This window comes from Panulirus ornatus, chromosome 10 (assembly GCF_036320965.1).
Source record: "Panulirus ornatus isolate Po-2019 chromosome 10, ASM3632096v1, whole genome shotgun sequence".
Taxonomy (NCBI): domain Eukaryota; kingdom Metazoa; phylum Arthropoda; class Malacostraca; order Decapoda; family Palinuridae; genus Panulirus; species Panulirus ornatus.
The window spans coordinates 59,390,892-59,412,111 of record NC_092233.1 but is presented as its reverse complement, the minus strand read 5'-3'; the positions used below and the strand labels follow the sequence as shown (position 1 = coordinate 59,412,111).

Below are 21,220 nucleotides of genomic sequence, written 5' to 3'. Positions count from 1 at the left end.
GTTCTGTTCTGGGACCACAGCTCTTCTTGATCTATGTGGATGACTCGCCGGAGCTCTGTAGTTCAATAATCCGAGGAAGAAATCACATACATAGATGAATTCTGAAGTCTCTTCAATCGAAATTTCAATTTCAGGTATTTCCTGACGAAGGAGACAACAGAGGTTCCTGCTGCTCCTTCATCGGTAGCCTCTGCTTCTACTTGGTCTGCTGACACCAGGGCCCCTCAGCTGGTAGCCTCTGCTTCTACTTGGTCTGCTGACACCAGGGCCCCTCAGCTGGTAAGACCTCGTATGGGATGAGGCCAAGACCTGTCGCAGACCTCGTATGGGATGAGCCAAGACCTGTCGCAGACCTCGTATGGGATGAGCCAAGACCTGTCGCAGAGACATTGCTGATGCAGCCAGCACAACGACCCACGAACATTGATATTCCCAGCGTAACTTCTCTGTATAAGTCCATGAGGGAGACTTCTCAACCGTTCGTATATATACAGAGCGACATTAATGAAGTGTTTTCTTTCATCGATCGGACCCGAAAGGAATGGGGAACCCATGGTCGAACCCAAGGCCGCACGACAGGATAAGCCCCAGGCTCGAACCCTGGGTCCATTAGATTCACCACGCGCTGGCACCGCTCACCACCACACCAGGATAAACCCAGAATGCCAGGGGCTCAATACAGCGAGGCTGGGCTATGCAAATGCACGATAATACAGTAATAAAGTTGGTTTTACTTCTAAAAGCAATGCAGGGGCGCGACTATTTATGAACAAAAGAAGACTGGGACTAAGGCAGAACCCTGGAAAATAAAGGTGACAGTAAAATTACGAGATTATAAGAGCACGAGTCTGGCTACGTAATGGCGGAAGCCAAAGGGTCAAAGATCTACGAGTCATAAAGCTTGAGTGACCTCAAATTCTGCCAAGAGGTCAAGACGGGTATTAGAAATCTTATATCTTTGCTGAAAATCGGGGAAAAGCCAGACCAATAATGATATCACACAAACCACCGCGAAAGATATTACGACCGTTCAGAAAACGGCGCGAGACACAAGACTACCGATTGACGCACGTATCTGTTAAGGACATAATACATAGCGGTTACGACCCTTGTGCATGACGGATACGACCCTCGAGCACGATGGTTACGACCCTTATGCATGACGGATACGACCCTCGAGCACGATGGTTACGACCCTTGAGCACGACGGGTAACGACCCTTGAGCACGACCTTACGACCCTTGAATGGAAACTGTTTACAATAATCCACCTAGTTCATTCCTGAGTCTTCCCTACGCCATGATCCCCGTCGCCCTAACAACATACTATTATGAACGCTACCTCGCTAACGCGGGAAATGGCAAATAGCATGAAAAAAAATATACACACACACACACACACACACACACACACACACACACACACACATTATATATATATATATATATTATATATATATATATATATATATATATATATATATATATATATATATATATATATATATATATATATATATATATAACTAAAGCATTCTACTAAAAATCTTTAGTGTTTACGACTACCTTTGAACCTGACGTTCCGAGTACACACTAGCGACCGAGCGGGTGGTGGCCCCAGCCACACACGACTTCTGTCGTATCTATGAATGGAAAGGTGTTGAAGTACGATAGATAACACCAACTACGTCTGACGGATAGTTAAGAGATGGGGGAGGAGGGAGGGGAGGTCAAGATACGGTAGACGAGTCCGTACCAGTCACACGAGAGAGTGAAATATAAAATGTCAAGGAAACTCCCGCGAGAGAGAGAGAGAGAGAGAGAGAGAGAGAGAGAGAGAGAGAGAGAGAGAGAGAGAGAGAGAGAATATACGCGAGCGTTTGTGATCGTTCATAATCCATCACAACCTAACGTTCTCCACCAGGGTCGCTGTGTGATGACGAGGTGTGTGTTTCTAAGGGGAGTTTTACACTCGTGTTGTCCCGTCTCTTAACCTTTGTATGTATCACGTCCTTATTCGTATGTACTTATACACACACACACACACACACACACACACACACACACACACACACACGCATACACTCTAAGCCAGAGGTATTCATTAGCCCATGAGGAAGATGAACACCTGGGTTGAGTGGGGTCCGACCACCATGCCCCAAGATTCGAACTCATGCGGGCCCTTCGTGACTCATGGTCAGTGTGTGTGTGTGTGTGTGTGTGTGTGTGTGTGTGTGTGTGTGATTATCATTACTTCATTTCATACGGAGGGATGAGAGTTTTCCATCCATGGAACCTCATTTTTCCAACCCATTTAACTCTCAAACAGCCAGTTGGACTTTCCAGTTTCACACACTTAACAATCCTTTACCTGGTTTACTGTAGACATTCACTAACCTTCGATAGATCATACCCTAAGCAAGGCTCGAACCGCTGAATTCCAGGTGCTTCGAGAAACGCGAAAAGTAAACAAAAATTGTATTTTGACAAATCTATCGTATTAGATGTGGAACGGGGGGAAAGAAGGAGAATAAACCCACAAAAGAGTGAGGCAGGGCAGGTGAGTGAGTTGACAGACGGAGGGGAGGAAGGCCGCCTGGCAGCTGCAGAAAGATCAAGAAAAAATGGTTTTAAAGTCTTCTTAAAAGAAAAAAAAAATAGCGAAAGCGTAGTCGCTAACTGTAACAACCTAGTTAAAGCCCCCGCTACCTCGAACTGGCAATGGCGTTCATTTAACTCTTTACACACAAAACAAACACTGTACTACCCACTCTCACACCAAGTTCCACAGTTGCCAGATTAGATCTAATCCACCAAGTGAGAATCACTGGGGTGTGAAAGGCATTAATCGATCAGCTTAAACGGCTCGCCGAGTTGGCAACAACGTCAGGGCCGCGCCATCAACCACATTTAAATAATACCGTGGGATAATGGATTCTTCCTTCGTCGCAACAGCCGTGGTGTCTGCCGTGGTAGTCACACGGGTGCACACTACCCGTTACCAGACTCAAAACGGCCGATAAAACACCCTCCTCCACACACGGGCTCCGGCAGGACGCATTAGCCCATCCGACAATTCAGTTTCCACTCCCGGTGTCACGGAGACATTTTTGGCTAGGGGGGTCAGGCATTCCTTCTCACTCCTTCCACGCATTCCTATCGCCGGTGCACTGTAAACACACACACACACACCACTTCCCACCCCGATGCCATATCTAAGCTCTCGCCACGACACTGCAAACGCGCTACTCCTCCTCCTCCACCACCTCCTCCCGCACCGTTGCAGTAGCTAAGCATTCCCCTCACCGCTGCAGTATGGCGAGGTCTGCGTTACAAAGAGCGGATTCCCAGACTTCGACCTCGGTGTTAAGTGCAATGACATGTCGCGGTGGTGGGTCTGGTGCCACAGGTGCGTCCAGTGGCGGGTTTAAGTGGGCCAGGCCAGGCCAAGAGGACGAGGCTACTTGGGGGTCCTTGCCTGCAGGCTGCGCCCTGTAACAGCATGATTGACCAACAGACCCCCAACCCAGCTGCCTGGGCACGGCCCGGGCTGTGGGGGTGACACTGGCTGGTTGTAAGTGGCACTGACCGGTTGTGAGTGACACTGGCTGGTTGTGGCTGACTCTGGGTGGTTATGGATGACACAGGCTGGATGAAGGTGACAATGACAGTGAATGTCTGTGGACGAAACTAGTTATTTAAGGATGACACTGGTTGGTTATTGACGAAAGCCTAGTTGTAGGTGAGAATGGTTGGCTGTGGGCAACATTGGCTGGTTGTGGATGACGTAAATTGGTTGTGGATTACAGTAGATGCTTGTTAGTGACACTGGCTGCTTGTGAGTGACGGTAACTGGTTGTGGGTGATGTCGGCTGGTTGTGAGTAACACAAAGCCCGCTTGTGGGTGACACCCGGCTGCTTGTGGGTGATATTGGATAGTTGTGGGTGACACTAACTGGTTGTTGGGATGACCCATGTCTGTGGGAGACAGGGCAGCCACTGTTGCAGCTAAGTGTGACATGAATGCACTCATTAAACTTAGTATGTCCACTTACAACGTCACGCAGCAATATTACCCCAAGCCGTCGAGGGAGAGCCTCTCTCTCTCTCTCTCTCTCTCTCTCTCTCTCTCTCTCTCTCTCTCTCTCTCTCTCTCTCTCTGCTGGCTATATATCATACTACAGTCCAACACACTACATGAAATCCAAAGTAAACTGCATATCATATCAGTGTTCATATGGATTTTGTTTTTAGGTTTCTTTCCGTATGTAAATACACGTTACTATAAATAAACCCCCAGCCTTATATGATGTTTATTCATCTTTGGTTATATGTTTTGCTAGTGTAATAGGCCATAATTATGACTGACACCATCACAACCTTAATCCAACCTAATCTCTCCAAAATCTTAAGCAACCCACAAAATGTGACCAAAGGAAGAATTCAAACTATCTACGTTTCCTGCTTTAGTTCAACATTCATATTCTAATCAAATTACATAACCACACCTAGAGTAAGAAGGCGTTAACTTTAATCACCTAAGATCCCTTGGTCTTGCCCATAGAGGCCAGAATATCAAGTCATACCATCGTGGTGTAGGGTCGCACCGTCGTAATCAAGATGTCAACTTACAACCTACCCTAACGTGAACACGCAACCTACCCTAACCTTACGCAACCTACCCTAACTTCATATCAATCTTAACCTACCCTTACCTACGCACTAACGCACCTTACCTAAACCTACTCTAACACACTAACGCAGCATTCCCTAACACTATAATCACAACCTTCCCAGGACTAACGCAACCTAAAACTCTACCTAGTGTACTACATAAAATCGGGGCCTCTATGTATTAACTAACGTTATGTCTTTCGTCCAACACCATTTCGTTAATGATTCATTCAATAAACACTCGAAATAATATGATCCTGAGTGAACCGCTGGGTAGGGAGGTAGGCCGCCCGACGCCCAAGCCCCGGTAGTAAGGTATGATGGAGATGATAGAAATGGAGTGAGGAATCCAAACGATGATGATTAGGATCACCAGCATCATTTGGACTAATGGCCGGAGCCTACCATCATCTTACCTTAGCACTGCTGCTGGTCACTGTACACGTGGAGTCGTCTCGGTTGTAATTACACTGCTGGCGACAGCCAAATTATTCCAGGGAAACTGTTACACACACACACACACACGTCACTAACTAGAGCACTACAATATTGACCCTGAGGTTGGATATGTATGGTTGGAGGACACAAAAGCAATGACACTTAAGATGCGAGTGATATGGTCGTTGAATTGAGCGGCACTAAAGTACTACACCTCATAGCAGAGTTCATACTGACTACCCATCCCCGTTGACCGAAGACTTGTGTGGGACTGTTCGCGCTGCCGCACGGTGTGGTTGCCAGTGGAGGATTTCAAGGTGAGACTCACTCCGTGATTTGAGAACATGATGGGCATCGTGAGCTAACGCTCCTTGTGTAAATCACTCCGATTGTAACTAAGAATTTATAATTGGTCTCAATTAATACATGACCGGTTTAAATGCGAGATAGAAGTGATGTTATACGTCCGCCGCCCCCCCACTCGCTTTCCAGCGTAAACTACAATTTCGGTACGACATTTGCGCAGCAGCATTGATTCTCCACGTCCAAACAAGTAACACGTTATTCACCAAGAAAATATGTCTGGACAGTGTATGCCATTGTGATTTATCTGTCACAGTCGAGGCATACTGCAGTCCACTCCAGAGCAGGAGTTATTTAGGGATGTAAGGAGATGTTGTTGTTTATGAATCAATAACTGGAGGGAGGGAGGACCCCGATATCCAACAGGTTGTATTTTCCCGCGCTCCATCACAACACACACACACACACACACACACACTGTACAACCCTCTCTTATTCTTAGCCTGATTCCTAATATTTTTAGAGCACATGAGACTCATCCCTCCCTCCTTCCTTCCCTCCCCTCTCCACGTCCACCCACCACTTTCTCCAAGTTAGGTTAAGGTCACTTTCCTCAGCCGAAAACAGCGAATGTGTCAGGAAATATGGATATTCCGAGTGACATTTAAAACCCTGAGATGTTTGCAAGCTCAGCATTCTCTAACGTCCGTGAGATGAAAAAGAAAAAAACCCAGTTCATGTAGCATTCTGCGACTCGTCAAACCACGGTCACTAGTCCAAATATAGAACCTTCAAAACTATTGCTATCAGCGATACGTGTCGTGTAAGTTTTAATAAACAATCAGAACAACTGAATAGCGATCAACCCTTCATATATATATATATATATATAACAGAGGACTGGAAATCCTCCCTTCCTGTATTAATTTCCAACTGAAGGAACAGAGGGAGGAGCTGAGCGAGGATTTTTCGCTCTAAGGCACAGCTCAGTCAGCTGTTCTGACGTTACTTTACTCACGCGGGAAATGGCGAACATAAAAGATATATATATATATATATATATATATATATATATATATATATATATATATATATATATATATATATATATATCCATATCGCAAGACTCCGCCTGGTCGAGTTTATGCCGCTGTTAAATTCTCATTTTACGAGTCTGTATCATCGTCAACTGACGATGATACAGCCCATTTAGTCCCTACTGTTGACAAGTGGGTCATCTGAAGATAAAACAAACCCCCTTCCCCTTCGTGTCTCATATAATGTTGGTATTTACATATATTGATGCCTGATTGATGATCACACACTCTGCAGATATTTTGAAACATTATGCAGTTGAGTATAATGTAAAATTAAACCCCCAGCAAATACAAGAGGTTCTTCTATCACAACGCTATGACAGTGTTATACCAGTGAAGCACTTAGCGTTGCATTGAAGTCTTACATTCTCTACTGTTGGTTCAGCTGTGTATTTTTAGATACCATGATATCAACGAGGGTCAAAACGAATGGCACGTTAAGAGAAGTTTATTGTTTAAGCACAGTTTATTAAGGCTGTGACCGGTGGACACTCCCTCGCCCTTTATAAATGTGACCTGAAAGTGATCAACATGGCCTAGTGACCTTCTACGGGTATTCCATGATTCATCACGTGGTGTGGTGGTTAGCACTCTAGCAAGCTGTTTCATTCATGTCCTGCAGCCTTTCTCATTGGCTCTTTTCCCTCTAAAAGCAGTATCACAATCTCTTCAGCACAACGGTACAGTCCTTGAGGGCAATGGTATGGTGTGACCCCTGAGCACGACAGTATAACCTTTAGGTTCGATGTCTGGTCTTTAACTGATCGGACTGGAAGGTCAGTTTTGAGCCATCATGCCCAAAGGTCGTACCTTCGAGTTCAAGGATCGTACCGTCGTGCTCAAGGATCGTACCGTCGTGCTCAAGGATCGTAGCGTCGTGCTCAAGGATCGTACTACCGTCGTGCTCAAAGGGTTAATGACTATATCTTTCCACTCCCTTGTTGAATACAAACTACAGGACCGGCTTGGTGACTCACTTAGGCCGCCAACTGAGAGCTAAGGGGCGAGGTTACATACCTGTGATGCCTTGCCCTTGTACGTTCTGCTTGGGGGGGGACGTTGCACAACAATCTCATCTTCTTATATAATTGCCGTTAATGATATTCATGCCGGCTGTGGCTGCGTATCAACAGTTTTGAATATATCTATAGACTCCTTGGCTCTGATTCATGTTCAACGGCGTTCAGTATCTGTTCAGCGTGTATAAACCTAATACCATCAAGGGGTACCGAAAATTCTGTTCTCCTCCCCTTACCTCCCTGGTCATCGTCCAGGGTCAATTATGTAGTACAGCCCTGAAATGGTGGGTTGGGTAAGAGGTTTCTCCAAACTTAAGGTAGGCAACTGTGGCCAGCAACTTGATGGACGAATAAAAGTAAAAGTCCCGTTACGTTTCCAAGGCTAAGCTCGCCAACCCACTCCCACGGACGGAACCTAACGCTAAACTTTACCTTTAAAAAGAAATACATAAAGTTGCAAACGTGAGAGAAAACCTGGGGTCAAATGGAGCTAAAAGAAAATCAGGGTAAATCCGAGGTTTCATTTTTAAAATGACAGAATTTACTGGGATTTGTTGGAGTGAAATGTACAGGCAGTGTGAGGGAGTGTGGTTTTGGGGGCCCGAGCCATTGGTGGCCGGCCAGCTGCCCAACATATATGACATCATATACGGCAAAAATTACATCACGTTTTTCATGACATTCGTCACCTTTATCTCTGTAAAATATTTAATATCTGCAACGCTGGTGTTATTTGATAGGCCGCTCAGTTAATTACATCCAGTATGTTCCAGAGCCCGTAATATGAAGCTTTATTTTTTTTTTTTCTTTATACGAGATGAATCTTAATGATATTCATAAACTATGTTGTTTTCAGGCGGGCCATTACATGATTCAATCACTGATTAAAAAAAATCATTACTAGCCATAATTCGAAACTTCTTAATCACCAATATTAAGCTATATAGATAGTTAATGATATACTGTATCTTTGAAGTGACCAGCGATCGACAACCTGACAGATATGTGTACATGTTTTTATCTAAACCCTTGCAGTAAGACACTACGACCCTTAAGTCTGGGTGCCTGACCTTTGAAATGACCCTTAAAGGTTAGCTACTGGCTTACTAATAATAATGAAAAAAAGACTAGGTACACATTCAGGACCGGCTTGCTGTCGCTGACCTACCAAGACAACCCCATGAGCGGTCTAAGTCTAAACGAGCAGACTCTATGGAATATGCAAATCAAACTCATGAAGAACAATTTTGGGGAACACAAAGGAAAACATAATGAATATCATGGGCCAACGTCTGCTCAGTACTCTACCACCAACTATAAAGAATAACACAAAAAAAAAAAAGAGACTTTATAAGAAAAAAGCTTTTTTTTTTTCCAAGGTGTTCCAGACCAACTATATTGCTCAACATAATTCATAAAAGATGACCTACAATATCATAACAGAATAAACCAGGCCTCACGAAAAGAAATTTGGTTCCGGACAGAACTGTCACAGTTAAGACAGCCCCTGAAACCTGCATAAAAAACATACAGGTTGGTAAGGTATGGTATTTTTTTTTTTTTTGCAGTGTAAGGAGTGACTACTTCACTCATATAACAGTCAAACCAGCAAGTAAAACTTTTCAGTCAGTGTTCTGAGCATAGCTTAAGATTCTTTGATACTGAAGAGTGTGTAGGTGATCAATAAAAAAAGTTGCAAAAGATTAATCAAATGAACCCGTTTAGGATCAAGGAAAGGAAATATGACAGATAACTTCATATAAAATTTACTGCAATCAACAACAAACCAAACTTAACAATATAACTACCATATGTTTGTATCTACATATGCCAATACAGTAGCGCTACACAGTATAAAAAGTGAAATAGGTACTAAAAAAGTTTGCACAGTACGTATAAAATCATGCTATGTATATTGTTACATCCACTGACATGTAACTAGGGGATTAGGATCTATGGTTAAAATAAACACGAAACATACTCAAAGCATTATGAAAATAATGCAACAAATACCACTCAACTGTTATTCAAAAAATAAAACTATAAACATAAAAAGCCTTTTTTCATACTTGATCATTTTCTATATGAACACAATAGCATCCAGAAGGGAGGAATAAAGATCCTCATTTGGCTCTTTCCCCTGTTCCTTCAGGTGATAATACAAAAGGCACAGAAAGAAAATAAATTCAGACTGAACTTTAAGCAAATAGGAATAAATTTTGAAAAATTAAAACACAGGAGTGACATAGGTAACCATGGTAAAACAGGAAGGTTTTTAGTAGCAATGAAACAGTGTCTAAGTTATCTGCGCTAAATGAAAACTTAATTCACAAGATCTTTATAATCCTCACGTACGACAGAGTCGAGTGGAACGCTTTATGGGATGTGTTAAAGATATATGAGGTAGGGGTACAATTACTGAATGGTGTGAGAGCCTTATACAGAGGAGCAGCATTGTTTGCTGAGAGTGAAGAGGAGGAGCTGCAGAAGGTTGTGTGTTTTATAAAGTGTGTAAGCATAGGTAATTGAGGGTAAATGCTAGTAAAAGTAAATTAATGGTGTTTGAAAGGAAACATAGTGAAAGTATAGATGTTGTAAAACCAAATAGAGTGAAAGAAGAAAGTGTACTAAACTATGCTTTGGATGTTGGGGAGTAAAACTGGAAGAGGTGAGAGAACTTAAATATTTAGGAGCTATCTTGGGTACGTTTGGTGATATGGAAGGAGAGATAAGGGAGAGAGCAGTACAGGGTAATAGAGTCAACGAGTTCCTTAACAGAATTATTTAAGGTAGAGGTGTAAGTATGGAAGTGAAGAGAGGATTAAGGGGCAGCATAATCATCCCTACCCTAACTTATGCAGCCAAAAAATTGACATGGAATGAGTCACAGAGGTCAAGAAACCAGGCTGTGGAAATGAGCTATTTGAAAAGAGCACATGGTGTGACTTGAAGGAATTAGGAACGAAATGAAAGGGCGCATGAGAGATGTGGTATGGCAGGATATGCAGAGGTAATGAATTGTGGAGTGGTAGAGTGGGTGAAACATAATACTTTGAGGTGATCTGGGCATGTGGAAAGAATCCAAGACAGGGAGATTACATGGAAAGTGTATGATCGTACAGTTAAAGGGCTTAGTATGAGAGGAAGAATACCTGAGACATGGGCAAATAGGGTGGAAGAATACTGGAGGGAGAAAAATGGTGGAAGAATGCATAGAATGGTTTATGTGAGGGAAACGTGTATGGACAGGGATAAGTGGAGACATTTAGCATGGCCACGCCTTGATGGGAGTTCCTGGAGGGAATGGGTGTCAGAGATATATATTGATAGTATATTGCCAAAAATAGCAAAAGAAACTCTAAGGAGCATAATATTCCTTATTGAAGCAAGAGCAATTATCCAGTTAACTGGTCCATTAATTACAGAACACATTGACTTGGTTCAAAATAATGAAGCCATGGTAAAAATCTTTTTTTCATTGTGCACACATCTGTATTTCTGAATTAAGAAATAAATCATGTCCTAAATTCAGTATTTATGAAAGAAAACATAAGTTCATGTCCTAAATTTAGTTTCCTTGATAAGGGAGAAGAATGTTGTGCAATACATTGACATAAAAAGTGAAGACATACTATCAGCAATCCACACAAAAGAAATGAATAAAATAGCAGGCACTTATAAGTTTAATCTTAGGAAAATGAACAAAGCAAAAAAATGAAATAGCTAAGCCCATGACTGCTCTTTTCAGTAAGTCACTTGATACAAGAAAAGTCTCTGAGGAATGAAGTTTGCCAATGTAACATTAATATTCAAAAAGGTAATAAGTCAGTGCAAAGAAATTATCATCCAATTACATTACCATCTGTAATTGGAAAACTTATGGAAACCATTATTCAAGACATGGTTTTCAATGAAATTGCTGGTTTGCTAAATGTTTCTTTCCCTACATCTTGAAGCTTTGAAACTCTTTTTCCCTCTTAGGTCTTTCCCAATTGACCTGCTTCTTTTTAAAAGATAGGTCTTCACTGCTTCTAATATTTGTAAATACATTTACCTCTTTATATTTCATTTACTTGCAGTTAATGGACTGAACCAAGGCATGTGAAGTGGCTGGGATAAACCATGGAAAGATCTGTGGAGTGTGGTTGTGGATAGAAAGCTGTAGTTTTGGTGCACTGCAAATGACAGCCAGAGAATGGATGTGAGCAAATGTCGCCTTTTTTGTTTGTTTGTTTGTTTCTGGTACTATCTTGGCCTTCCTTTTTTTGTTCCTGATGCTATCTCACTAATAGAGAAAATGGTGATCCAGTAAGAGATAAAAAAAATTATGGGTATAAGAAAATATTCAGAAAATACCTAAAAACACTACTGGACTTTTTTTTCTTTCTTTCATACTATTCGCCATTTCCCGCGTTAGCAAGGTAGCGTTAAGAACAGAGGACTGGGCCTCTGAGGGAATATCCTCACCTGGCCTCGTTCTCTGTTCCTTCTTTTGGAAAATCAAAAAAAAACGAGAGGGGAGGATTTCCAGCCCCCCGCTCCCTCCCCTTTTAGTCGCCTTCTACGACACGCAGGGAATACATGGGAAGTATTCTTTCTCCCCTATCCCCAGGGCACCACACATAAGGAAACAAGTACATTAAATTGAGAAGGTCTAATGGAGGGCAAGAAAGTTTGTACCTGACACATATACAAGAGATGAATTACTGGGAGAGGATAGGAACCATGATTTTAGACTATATTGTAACAGAGAAGAAAGATGTGAGCCACAATAACAACTTTCAATTGCCACAATTAATTTGACAAAGTTGATTGTAAGAAGTTCTTCAGAATTAGCAAGGAGAGTTCAGTGATATAGGACTTCCATGCTTAAAGATGCAAATGAACAGAACAAATGAGGAAACTATAATGGCTTTTTAAAAAAATTGTAGAACAGAAGAGTGAGTTTACATTAAGAGATGGAGCCTTTAAAGTGTACAACTCCTTCCCCATGCTCCACAATTAGGCAATCACAATAAACAATTAACCTTTCTTATAAGCCTGAATGATTAAGTCAACAGCTTCTGAAAGATTGTTGGCAATAAAATGGGGTTTCACAGTAGGGTGGTTTTCACATGCCGGAATGTACTTTCCAGTCCGCACCAGCACACCTCGCATCCCACACTTCTGTGCTCCACCAACATCAGACACTATATCATCCCCAACCATTACAGCCTGAAAATAAGATTACAGTAAGTGGATCATGGTCAATGATGCCTCCAACGCAAAGTAATTAAAGTTCATACTTTTATTGATATTTAAAAATTCTGAATTCAAAGCATATACCACAGTGTGACAGATTTTTAAAAGACAAAGAACACAACACTGAAAAGAGTACAAGATTATCAAAACAAATAATACTCATCTGATGACCTCCCCTAGTGATAACTCTTCTTTAACCAAATTCAAATTACAGTCACAGATAGAAGACTACCAAACTCTTTAACACTAATCATAATCACAACCATCACTTGTATATGCATGCAATGTTCAATCTAAAAAAGAAATTTGATATTATGCTATTAGTATTCCAGAAAAGTTTTATACAGTTTCCTTAGGAAGGTACAAACCTCTGCTGCTGAAACGCCCATGTCAGATAAAGCAGCAGCAAAAAACTGGGGTGAAGGCTTACCCACTACTTCACTTTTGATATCACAGGCAAACTCTAAAGCACTAGCAAAAGCTCCAACGTCAAGTTGCAACTCGCCTTTGAGCTTGTAATATTTTCTGGGGAGGAAAAACATTCCTTAAAATTTTGGCATGAAGATCTGACAGGTTTTCAGTTCAATAGCTTACTGCCAGTAACGTGTCAATTGATAAATCATACCCAAAGAGTCTGAGAGAAAATAGGCATGCATTGTGAAGTGTCTTGACTAGAAAGTTGACAGCAATTTATTTAATATATGCAAAGGTATGGAAATATAGATTTTGAAGGATTAAAAGCCATTTCTCTACCATAGGTAAAAGCTTATCAGCATTTGAAAGAGCACTCGCTTGGTGGAGGATATGACACCAGTTTAACACCCAAAATGAGGTGTATTCATGAGGATTCATTGTCCTCTAGCCATAAAACACAGCTGTCAGATGCTCATCTACAGGATTCATAGACAATACAGCAACTCATTTAACCCTATGACATCACACCATGGAGGCAAGGTGGACATATCAAACACTCATTCACATTTATTTACTGACCAATGGTGACATGAGAGAGCAGTATGAGGTTGAGAAAGGTGTACAAGCATATAAAGGGGGCATAAGAGAGATTTGGAGAATCAATGACCTTCAGAGAGAATAAGAAAATTTTTTGTAAGGTGAACAGTGTGAGAGGAACAACAGAAGAGATAAGAGTGACAGTGATGATAGGAGAGAGAAAGGCGTTAACAGACAAAAATGTGAAAAGGAGATGGAATGAGTATTCTAGTGGATTTCTGGATGTGTTACAAGATAGGGAGGTGGATGTAATGTGTTTTAGATGATGTGGGGTATGGAGTAAGTCATGGTTAGAGAGAGAGAGAGAGAGAGAGAGAGAGAGAGAGAGAGAGAGAGAGAGAGAGAGAGAGAGAGAGAGAGAGAGAGTGTACATCCCCTGCTATCTATCCATATATTTGATGCCCATTACCTTTGCAAATTCCCTCAATGCTGTGGCCACAGCCAAAGATTCTCCATAACTGTTGAACTCCAGCGCTACTTGTTAGCCTTACTGCGTCACTCTAAACAGGCCACTGGCAAAGGGAAACTCTAGCGCAGCATTTTTGGAGGCTCCTACCCAACGTTCCAACCAACTACTGCTTCCTACTGTGTCTACCTAATATTCCTGCCTAAAGTTCCAACCTACTGGTTCTATCTAACGTTCCAACCTACTACTTCTATCTATTGCTCCTATCATTTCGCCAAAAGGCATGGCTAGTGCAAAGCGCTCACCACAGGAAAATCTCGAGCTGCTAAGAATGAATTGCATAAGTGCTGTCGAGTGTTATGCTTAACAAGGAAAGACTGTATGTTTGTCGAAAGAATTCCAGCAGTACACATGTAGATGCAGCAGAAAAAATAGACAGCTACCTGAGTCAAAGGAGTGCAAGCTGAAAACCACTGAAGAGCTTGCTCACTATGCAGCCATCATTCATTGACCCTTTTTTCATGAGTTTTATTTCTCTGATGAAATCTGTTTGGTTATCATTTCTTGTATTTGTTACAGTTTTTTTCATCTCTGATAAAGTTTGATTACCAAAACCAAACATCATACTCTAAATATGGTCTGACATACATTTTAGAGAGTAAGTACTGCATCTTTTGCTGTACAGATTACATTCCTAGCTTTGAAACCTATGTATCATAAGCAGCTAAGCAAAGCTCTGTGCATTTTAAGTCATTACCAATTCCTAAGCCAAATTCTTTTTCTTAAACTTCTAATGACACCCCCAGCAATCATTTATATTTGTGTTTAATTTCCTTGGCACCAAAATGCAGGATAAGCTGTTCCAATATTGTGAAAAAGAACTAGTGTTCAAGGAACTCCATGAGAAAGATGGGCAATATATAATGCTCAATAATACTCTTATATGCTGATGGAGAGTAACAGCAACCTAGATTCCTAGTTCACTCAAAAAGAGACAGAACAGTTAAGTGAAGTGTGATCATAAACCTTTTTTCAACATCATAAGCACAAAAAAATATAAAAAGACAGCACACAATGTACAAAAATAAAAGGAATGTTTTGAGATGATTTTCAAAAATATGGAATGGGGATACACTAGACACTCATTGTATTCCTACTGACCCTTTACAAAGACATATAGTACAGACAGGTGTAGTGCCTCCATCAGGTGCTGTAACAAACCTGCTTGACATTACCAATGGAAGAGAAATCGGCAAAAGAAATTCAGTTACAATTCACAAGATTTGATAGTAAAAACTTACCCATATCCCAAGGCAAAAAGTCTTGGCTTTTCCAAACTCATCAGTAGTTTGAAAGCCTTGTTCATATTAGAAAATGAGAATACTTCATCTGCATCCCCTATCACTACACAAGTTGGGTGACCTGTCAGCACTTCACTAAACTCACACTCAATCTGTGGAATAAGAAAAAGCTGTTTACTGTATAATTTCCCTTTACTAATATAAAAAGGGGTGAAGTTTAAGTAACTATGTATGCTGTATTCATTATGCACTAAACTTAATAATTTTCCAAGAGCTTCCTAACTTTTACTAAAAATATGTCACTCCATAACATGTTTAACGATGGTTTATCTCCACCCTATCATTGCATATACAGCAATGGGAGGTAACAAAAAAATGTTAAGCTTTTTGTCCAAACACATCAGAAGACAGGAAATTAATCATTACAGTAGTCATTATGATCAGCAATTAATATAAGCACTTTAAGATATTCAAATTCTACTAGCACATTACATACTGTTATACTATTCTTAAAAATCTTGCTACAACTGATGGGAAACAATCCCAACCTCATGACAAAAATCTCACCAGAGGTTCTTGCAAGTAAACATTTCACCTCCCCTAAAGCTTGAGAAATATCTCCACCTCTCCCTAATGCTTAAGTGGAGGAAAGTGGCAGTATGACATCATGGGGAAGGCAAAATGCTACTATAGATGCCTGCTAAGGTTGTATGCCTTAGCAGGCAACTATAGAAGCATTTTTGAGCAGTTCTACTAATCTACAGAGAAGTCATTAGCATATGATCCAAAAGCCAAGAGCTCTATCAGTTACAAGTCCTTGGAAAAACAAGACTGGTAACTAACTTCAGGATGAACCAAAAGATGTGGGATCAGCCCTTGCTCTTTCAAAACTGAGATAACTGCTGGTACTGGACTGAAGATATCTGTTTCACATATACTGAAGTTATGATGGTGAAGTTTCTCAACTAGCACTTTCCGAGTTGAAAAAGTTTCATTAGTCACAAGTCGTACTGGAATTCCTGCTTCCTTCAGCCTGTAAGATAGTGGAAGAAAATTTTAAGTGGAGCACCATGCAGATACAAAATTTATCTTCATGTCATAACTATGTCTCTCTTCTGGCATTATATGCAAAGAAATAAATGCAAAATCTTTTTCTAAACATTCAAGCCTATAGCTATGAAACAATTCCACATGTTTAAATCTTATGGATCAAACAGCCAAATAATGAACACAGCAACAGAATCCTGCAGACTTATTAAGTCACCACCCTTGCTTTCATTTGGAAATTAGATGATGTGAAAATATTGACAGATACTTATCAAGCACGCACAAAACTACAAAGGCAGCAGAAAGAATATACAAAAAAATGTAGAAAAAGAAACATTGGGAAATGACACAAGTAATCATCCAAGAAGACAGTGATATCTCTAAAACTACCATGTGGGCTGCAGCATAAAGCTGGCTAGAGGAAATTAGTTTAGTATGAAAGAATTCTTTCTCTATATAATCAGTTTAGAGACGTAGATGACATGCGCTTTTACTGCCAATTGGATATTGTAATACACACACCTATGATAAGGGGAAAATTGCAGCAGGTAGCAAACCAGTTGTTTCTGCATCTGTATATTTCTATTTCTAAAAAAAAAAGAATTTACTGATAACACAGTAAATGATTCCTGCAGCACTATTCCAAAACAAAAATCATCTCATACAGATATACATCTTTAATCATGAGCTAACCTAAACAAGAGTGGGCCATTCTTTTGTCTGTTTCCTTGTGCTACCTCACTAATGCAAGAGACAGCAACAAAGTATACTAAATAAACAAAATAAACTTAAAATCCTTTTTTCTTGAAGAGGTGTCAATGTATTTATCAGACATTTAAAGGATTTCTACCTTCACTCTCAATGTTTGAAATATAGGAAAAGGATCTACAAAATAAACTGATGGGTAAGCTTTGCACAATAATCTAGCATGAGTGTCCCACAGGTTTAAACTTTTCAGTCCTACAGATGCATGTCGTCCAATTGTAACTGGAATTCTACACATGCAGAGATATTTGCTCACATTCCCCACCCCAATTTATATCTCTTGGAGGAGCCATGAGCCATATATAGATACCATATGTCACCAGCAGAAGTAATTCCCTCTCAGAAATTTTATAGCTGTCAATTACCATACAAACTCCAAGGAGGAAGGACTCTTACAAGAGCATGCTTCAGGCAGCCATGACATCCATGCATCTGGCAGCTAGAAACATAAACACCCAGGATTGTGGAAAGAAATAACATTCAGTTTTGATGGAAAGTTATTCATAGAAATATACGGATTATCATGATGTTTTACTTGGGCCCTATTTTGACAGTTAAAAGGTCAAAACATGTTCAGAAAGTAATGTATTGCTAAGGAAACCTAAAAAGAATTACAGATACTGATTTTTTTTTCTTTTTTTGTTTTGTGTCTCTTACCAGTCAATTTCCTATATTCAATTTTCTCAATTTTTCTGAAAAACCATAGACTGGAGGGAAGGAAGATATAGACCAAATTTATGACTGGAATGGTTACTAATTAATATGAGAATTTGTGACACTAAAGCTTACCTATCTAAAGCTTCAACACTGCCTGGTATTACAGTACCAGCACCTTCCCCAGCCTCATAGAGAACACCTGTAATATCCAGAAGTACCCCCTTTATGGGTTTACTCAGCCAGCTGCTCATGGTCACTGATGGAGTGGTCTGGAAATATAAAAAAAAATTTCATCATAAAGTTGTCTTGATTAGATCTACTAAGTTCTTAAAAGTCTCCTAAACACAAGCTACGTTTTCACACAAACATCAATCACATTAAATCTCCTTATTCTAACATTAACAGCTCACTCCCTCCAGTCACTATGAAAGTACAATTACTCCTACTGAGCAAAACACCAACCATTCTAAGCATTACACACGACAAACCTGACATTCACTCCCCACATCAATAACAACAAAACAAAAGCAAGACACAAACTAAACGTCCCCAAAACACTAACTGGCCCAGATTTGGAAAAGAAAAAGAAATCCTCAATACCTTCTACAAAAAGGTCATCCACTTTAAACTATGCCTCATCTGCCTAGTTTTCCACCATTTCAAAAACAAATATAACACACCCGCCAAACACAAAATAAAGTGCAGTCAGAACAATCACTAAATATGTAGCAACTAAAAACCCAAAACTCCTTCACAATGAAAAAAGGTCCTCCAACATGTTCGACAACAGTATTGGACCCTCTCCCATGTAAACGTCTCTACAACTAATTACTAACCCCGAAGTTGATATCAAAAAGCTTGCTCCTGTCCCATACGTCAGTAGCCTCACAGATCCCTCCATCCCTCACATACATCACAATGACAAAAAACACACGCTGAACTAATTTGACAGACACTAAACAAATGGCCACCCAACTCACATAAACTTCAACCCACGAGTCATATCAGAAAACACTCCCCAACCTGACATGAGTCGCATTCTCCTATCTAGACATCACCTATCATTACAAAAAGTTTTAATATATCCAAAGATCCTTAATACCCAATATGCAACTGCACTTTCTGCATATCAACAGACATACAACATCACAATCCTTTATTACCTATGGTCCTGACTGGCGGATATGGTCAACTTCCTCGGTGCTGCAGGAGCCTCATAGAGACAGAAGGGACTCCTGGGGTGGAAGTTATGAAGTAACTAACATAAACTACAGTTGTATGCCTTGTGAACCTTGAAAATCTGAATTCTTAATGTCACTGTGCTCGGACTTTGTCTATTGTCTCTCTACATCTGCCTTGTTTCATTTACCATTATCTTCAATCTTTGCCACAGCTTTGACATATTTCTATCATTACTGGTTGCACAGAGTATCAATATATTCCTTACATTTAGTAATGATTTCTACCAGTGCTACATCATATGGGATATTCTTTTTTTATTCTGGATGGTACTGAAGCAACAGTGGGGTGGGGTACGCAGATCAGGGAAATTGTTAGGTTAAAGTAGATAAAACGTAAGTAGAAATACACGAATTTATGAATTGTGTCCCTTAATCCTTAAGACTGGTAAAAGTCTGTCCCTTAGACTCTATGTTTGGAAAAAATGTCCCTTAACCCCTAAGATTGGTAAAAATCTGTCCTTTAGCCCCTAAGATTGGTAAAAAAAAAAAAAAAAAAATCTATCGGCTTAGCATTGCTATTGCCTTAGGATGTTGAATGACTTTTTCTCAATGCTACAGTAGTGTCCAGATAACATAATAACAGGTAAGGAGCAGGTTTCTCAACATTAAATTTTCCTTAAGGTTACGAAACAATAATTATGTACAAGTAAAAGTAGGAAATCCTATAACACAAAATCAACAGACTTTATAATACGATAAACACCACCACACCTCTCTCACTGTCAGGATTTATGCATAAATTCAATAATTATTGATGCAAATATCAAGTGACACCCACGATGGTGCAACACCTCAATGGTGCCGGATGTCAATAAACAGACGACACAGCAGACGAACTTCATCCTGGGATGTTTCTATCATCATTCAAGTCCCAAGATAAGGTTTTGACATGAGTTTCTTTTGGTAATATTCTGTTATCTCACTTAATATTTCCTCTATGAAGTCCTCTCATTACTTACTTATGATAAGTTGGTGAAATAATGCTCCACAGTATTCACAATTATAGGAAAATTATTCCACATGTACAATACGTAATATGTAATAACATAAGCCATTCTGAACACATTAGAGACATCAGATTAATAGTTAATCACCTGAATTCAAGATGATCAATGATAAGATTAAAATCAGTTCACAAGTAGACAAAAGTTATAAAAAACGTGGATATATATGTTCTATGTCCTCTGTACCTATAAAGAATATAAAGAATAATGATTAAAGATATAAAGAATAATGATTAATCAAGACAGAATTAAGTATAAAAGGTATCAATTATAGTAATCCTTCCTCACTCTATCTTCCTTGTGATGATGAACTCGAGGCCATGTGCTTCATAACCATGACTATTTCTTTTTTCCTACAAACAACTGACAATATAAACCTTTATCGAGAACATAAATCCATTCAGGTGATGAAATACTAATGAAACAACGTGAAATAAGATATGATAGATGTCAATCACTTATAAATAATTCGAAAATTTAGATATATTATCAGATGAAGGTAAAGCATGATGGCGCATTCTGATCAAACAATTCCATCTGGTGTAAAACACTGATATGATTATCATTCTTTATTTTTTGCAATTATCTTTCTTTATTTTCGCAATCTGTCATTATAATAGGACAGCATTTAGGGACTTTCTTACATTCTGATGTAACTTTCCTCGAAATGAAGGGAAATTTCATTTTCAGATGTCTCAAACAAAAATTCAGATTTTTTTCCATAGTAATGCACCCATAGTTTATGACGTCAGAGGGGAAATGGCACCAATATATGGTATGCCATCCGGACACTTGAATATCAATAATGATAAATAATGTACATGTCTCCTAATCATATTGTTGTGGCTTGGGTGTATTACTTTGATCTTTCGGTAACCACATTTTTACAATCAGTAATTGTGAATATACGTAAAATGCCGGATATGAAAATGCATATAATAACGTATGATGTAGAATTACCTTCACCTACAGTACCCCAATATACCATGCCCGCCATTCTCATTATCATGATTTGTG

The 21,220-nt window shown here is 39.9% G+C and overlaps 1 protein-coding gene across 5 annotated transcripts; it reads right to left on the bottom strand.

The window, feature by feature from the left end:
* Positions 1–9,280: 9,280 nt before the first annotated feature.
* LOC139750992 (phospholysine phosphohistidine inorganic pyrophosphate phosphatase-like) lies at positions 9,281–20,613 on the bottom strand. Of its 5 annotated transcripts, none has more exons than XM_071666018.1 (6): positions 20,492–20,613; positions 18,091–18,227; positions 16,333–16,522; positions 15,490–15,641; positions 13,140–13,296; positions 9,281–12,744 (listed from the first exon to the last, which is right to left on the bottom strand). In XM_071666018.1, the coding sequence occupies exons 2-6, from the start codon at positions 18,207–18,209 to the stop codon at positions 12,553–12,555; spliced, it is 810 nt and encodes a 269-aa protein (XP_071522119.1). In that variant the 5' UTR covers positions 18,210–18,227; positions 20,492–20,613; the 3' UTR covers positions 9,281–12,552. The 5 variants fall into 5 exon arrangements, with proteins under 5 accessions (XP_071522119.1, XP_071522121.1, XP_071522122.1 ...); XM_071666020.1 differs by lacking the exon at positions 20,492–20,613 and adding an exon at positions 20,294–20,431; XM_071666021.1 differs by lacking the exon at positions 20,492–20,613 and adding an exon at positions 20,159–20,277.
* Positions 20,614–21,220: the final 607 nt, after the last annotated feature.

Coding starts and splice junctions, on each gene's coding strand:
- LOC139750992 (XM_071666018.1), bottom strand. CDS start 18,209: ATGAGCAGCTGGCTGAGTAAACCCATAAAGGGGGTACTTCTGGATATT. Junction 13,297..15,489: donor CTTTTTGCCTTGGGATATGG/GTAAGTTTTTAC, acceptor TTTCCTCCCCAG/AAAATATTACAAGCTCAAAG. Junction 12,745..13,139: donor TGGGCGTTTCAGCAGCAGAG/GTTTGTACCTTC, acceptor TCTTATTTTCAG/GCTGTAATGGTTGGGGATGA.